The sequence below is a fragment of the Chinchilla lanigera genome, unplaced genomic scaffold (assembly GCF_000276665.1).
Source record: "Chinchilla lanigera isolate Chin_1 unplaced genomic scaffold, ChiLan1.0 scaffold00110, whole genome shotgun sequence".
Lineage (NCBI taxonomy): Eukaryota > Metazoa > Chordata > Mammalia > Rodentia > Chinchillidae > Chinchilla > Chinchilla lanigera.
Window position 1 is genome coordinate 359,769 of NW_004955511.1, and position 4,554 is coordinate 364,322.

The window sequence follows — 4,554 nt, forward strand, 5'->3', positions numbered from 1 at the left end:
CCATCCTTGGCAACAGTGAGGTTCCGAGCTCCTCCGATGATCAGGATGGCGGAGTTCCCATTAGGGAAGCCAACGCAGCAAGCTTTTCCAGGAGGCCAGCAGTGCACCATCTTCCCCTCTGGATCCAGGAAATGATGCTCAGACTGAGGACTAGAGCTTCACCAAAGTGAACCAAAGCTATTCTTAGTGCCAGCAAGGTCCTGAGCTCCTCAGAGGATGAAAACAGCCAAGTTCACCAGGAAAGCCAGCATGACGAACTCCTCCAAGAGAAGCAACAGCTCTTCACAGCTTCTACCAGCTCCCAACAGCCTCCCTTCTTCTCCGGTTCTGCCTCTTATGCCACTGGTAAGAGGTGGGCCTCCCGCGCTCAGCACCATGCTTACTCAGTTCAGCTGGGGGTTATAAGCTGATGACCAGGTGTCAATCTACTACAGTTATATAGTTTTAGAAGCAAGTTTTAAGGAAGAAACAGGACCAAAAATTAACAGAATATTCTGACATCAAAAGCCTTTATATATAGAATAATAATCCTTTTCCCATAGCCTCAAAGCATTTCCTAAAGTTCCAAGATAAGTCCTTTTATGACTCAAGGCAAACTCGTAGCTGTGAACTCTGTAACAGTAACAAACAAGTTACAAAATCTCAACAAGGTACAATGGCACGAGGTAAACACTCCCAACCCAAAAGGATAGAATAGGGTCATGGAATCGGAGGAAAGCAAGACTGACACCTAACATGGCAAACTTTAAGCCCCGCAGTTCCTTATGCAGCGTGCAAGGTACATGGTAATAAAATATGAGTTGCAGAGCTCACCTTACCGCTAGTTACAGCCCACTGGCATTACTCTTGGGTTCGCTCTGATCATGCCCTGTGGATTTTCTCTGCAGATATTCACTTTCCTGGCATCTCTAACTTTGGAGTGCATTGTGCCTTTGATTTCCTTACCGTAGATTCAGACTCTGTCTCCCCAGGGACCTCTTTCCTGGCGTCCCTGGCCCTCTTCTGAGATCTGGGTGGAGGCCCTCTGGCCAGCAACTCTTGCATTTTGTGTAGTGGTAAAACCATCATCGCCTGGGGGCTCCAAGGCCTGCTGTCAGAAGGAGCCACAGTCTGGTCCCCCTGGACAAGAGTGGAGCGGACACTGAGTGCCAAGGTACCTCAGCAATGGGAAATGAGTCCCCGCAACCATTTCCCTGAGAGGCCCTTCTCAAGTAGGGGACCAGGGATGCTCTTATCAAAAGTTTTATACATTTTTTTCCCTCATCTAATAATGGGTGGGGTTTTGCTGATTTGTGAGCTTCTCCCAAGACCTCTTTTCTGTTGATATTGTAGAAAATACACTAATCCTCAGGAAATACAATTCTGTTATCTACATCTTTACACACAGTTTATTTTGGGTTAATTTTGTGGTTTTTTTTTAATTTTTTTTTGCTTTGTTTTTCCTCATTTCTCACTATACAGCTGTCTAAAAGCAGCTAGGTTTTTATGCTTCACAACCCTTGTTTATTGGGCTGCTTTGAAATTTCCTTTCAAGAAATCAGTCTAATGAATTTCCTGTCAATCTTCTGCAAGGTCTTAGCACATGGGAGAAATGTAAACATCTCATCCTTATCCTTATTCCCCAGAGTGTAACTGCCAATGGAGTCCTCGTTCCCATCTAAAACCTGCTGATCCTGATGCATTCTGTTCATACCCCATCAGCATTCCGGTTGCCTCAGCTATGAGTAGCATCACTCATTTAATTTCCCATATAGCATTCTAGAGTTGCTCTGCCCTTCATTTGCAAAACTTTCTAAACACTTCCTGAAAACCAGTTCCAAAGGTCTCCAAAACACATAGCAGGGTATGCGTGCAGAAATAAGCACACTTCTCTATTACTATTTATTCAAACTACTTGATACGTTCAGTGTAAAGAGAAAGGCTAATTTTGTTCACGGTTTCAGAAAGCTCAGCTCACCCATAGTTAGCTCCAAGGCAAGGACATGGTGGCCGAAGGTGATCTGGACCAGCAGGGCTTAATTCACACCCTGGGGAAGGGGAGCAGAGGACGCCGGCAGAGCTAGGGCAGGCAGGACCTGTTACTCAAGGTCAGGCCATAGTGACCCATCCGAAGGCACCCAAAAGGGAGCTGTCTAATCCTCTAGGTGCTTTCAAGACAATCCTGATAATAATTAAGCTTAATCACCACAGAAATTAAAATGTTCCTGGAAAGAAATGACCATCAACTTCACATGTAAATTCACAAGGGATGCTAATGAACATTTTTAGATATTGTGGACAGATAATCAACTACCATATGCAGTGTGCAAAATTATTATCTCAGAAATGGTAATGATCATATCAGATTATTCACTCCTTCATCACCTCCTCTCATGAACATGGGACTAGAGAATAAGGTCTAAAAAATCAGTCACACTATGGGTTCTGACAGCACAATATGTATTTTGAGAACATCCCTGCTATCAGTATTTTTACAGAATAAAGTAAGCATAAGAGCAGTGCTTACCTTTTTCAGTCCTGTAGGCATCACTCCTTAATAGTAATATATTTGATTAGTTTATTTGTTATCTTTTGAAGAAAGTAAAACAAAATTTCATAACAATATAAGAGAAGAATAACAAGAGTTAATACTCTGAGTATTGTTATCATTAAAGTAGTTAATTAGCGTACAAGGTGTGAGCTTATATAATTCTCCAAATTATATTAACACAAACCTTTTTTCTCAATGAATTAAGAGAAGCTAGTAGTATAACTACTGACTTTATTTTTATTAGAAGGAAAGTGTATGACTCTACCTACACAGATGAAGTTAGCAAAACTAAATTGCGATTGTGTGCAACTTTCCAAATACACAAACAGTGGTCCTTGGTTACATTGTACAACTTTTTTTTCTGCACCAAAAATGCAATATCTATGAATCTCTGTATGTTTTTAGGTGTTCTGTAAATATTCCTTAGAGCAATATTAACAAATTGTCTGTTTGATCCTCTGAACTTTAAAAATAATGTTTGGATCCAGAAACATTTATTTGTCACTTGGAAAAATTTTTCTTTTTTTTTTTTTTTTTTTGGTTTTTCTCCGGTACCGGGAACTGAACTCATGACCTTGCTCTTGCCAGGCAGGCGCTTTGCCGCTGAGCTAAATCCCCAGCCCCTGGAAAAATTTTTCTATCAAAAGAATTCCTAATCACATTTTTCATCTGAGCATTTCTAAAAGTATAGATCAGAGGCTTTAACATGGGAGTTATCACGGTGTAGAAGACGGCAGCTGCTTTGTCAATGGGGAGAGTCATTGCAGGTCTCATGTACACAAATATGAAGGGCACAAAGAACAAGACGACCACCGTGATGTGGGAGGCACAGGTGGAGACGGCTTTCTGCCTCCCCACCACACTGTGGGTCTTTAAGGAGAAGAGAATGACCACGTAGGACAGCAGGAGAACCAGGAAATTTAACAGACAGATGAAGCCACTGTTGGCAGCAAAGAAGAACCCCAGAATGTGGGTGTCAGTGCAGACCAGCTTGAGCAGAGGGTTCAGATCACACATAAAGTGATCTATGACACTCAGGCCACAGAAAGGGAGTGGCAAGATGAAGAGGATCTGAATGCTTCCGTGAAGAAAGCCTCCCACCCACGACACTCCCACTAGCAGGCTGCACACTCTCCAGTTCATGATGGTTGTGTAGTGCAGCGGCTTGCAGATGGCCACATAGAGGTCATAGGCCATCACAGTCAGCAGGACGACCTCAGCACCACCCATGAAATGTTCTGCAAAGACTTGAGCCATGCATGCGTTGAAGAGGGTGGTCTTCTTTGCAGGCAGTGAGTCGGTAATCATTTTCGGGGTATTGACTGAGGAGTAGCAGGCATCAACAAAGGAGAGATGGGCCAAGAAAAAGTACAAGGGGGACTTCCGTAAGGGGCTGACAATGATGTGATAAGGATGAGCACATTTCCTACCATGGAGATGACATAGATGAGCAAACACACTGCAAATACTATCTTCTGCATCTTTGGGTTTCTGTGAGCCCCAGTAGAATGAATTCAGTTACATTGTTTTTATTTGCCATGTACTTAATGTTGAAATTAATTCTATTACCTGAAAAATGTTAACACTACATCCTTTAATTCAATAAACTTCTTCATCTTAGTCAATAATAAATGCCTAGATTCTACTGAGTTGTGAACTTGCATACATTTCCTAGGTTTTTGTTTCATTTTGTTTTTTGAAATAAAATGAAGAGCTGTAAATTCTTGTGTATTACTCAAGATTTCTTCTGGATGAAAAGTCTGCAGAGGATATTCATGAGGAACTCGTGTAAACCCACAAGACAGGACACAAATTAAGTCCACTTAATTGAGATGATTAAGAGTCTAAATTGAAGTAATAGTTTTCAAACACTGTGGCTAGCAGAGGAAGTAGAGAGAGGATGACATAGTCATCGATGCAAAAGACACTGTTACCCGTTATTACTAAGAAATGGGGTCCCTTGGAAGGAATTGAGAAAATCAGGTAAAAAGGTAACATGAAATTTGAAGAAGTGCAAATCCTGA

General features: G+C 41.8%; 1 protein-coding gene across 1 annotated transcript; it reads right to left on the minus strand.

Moving 5' to 3' along the window:
* Positions 1-579: 579 nt before the first annotated feature.
* Positions 580-4,070, minus strand: LOC106146988 (olfactory receptor 4C13-like). The gene is given in 5 exon segments (XM_013506356.1): positions 580-612; positions 946-1,119; positions 3,191-3,933; positions 3,936-4,025; positions 4,028-4,070. Coding segments are annotated over 5 exon segments (1,083 nt in total).
* Positions 4,071-4,554: the final 484 nt, after the last annotated feature.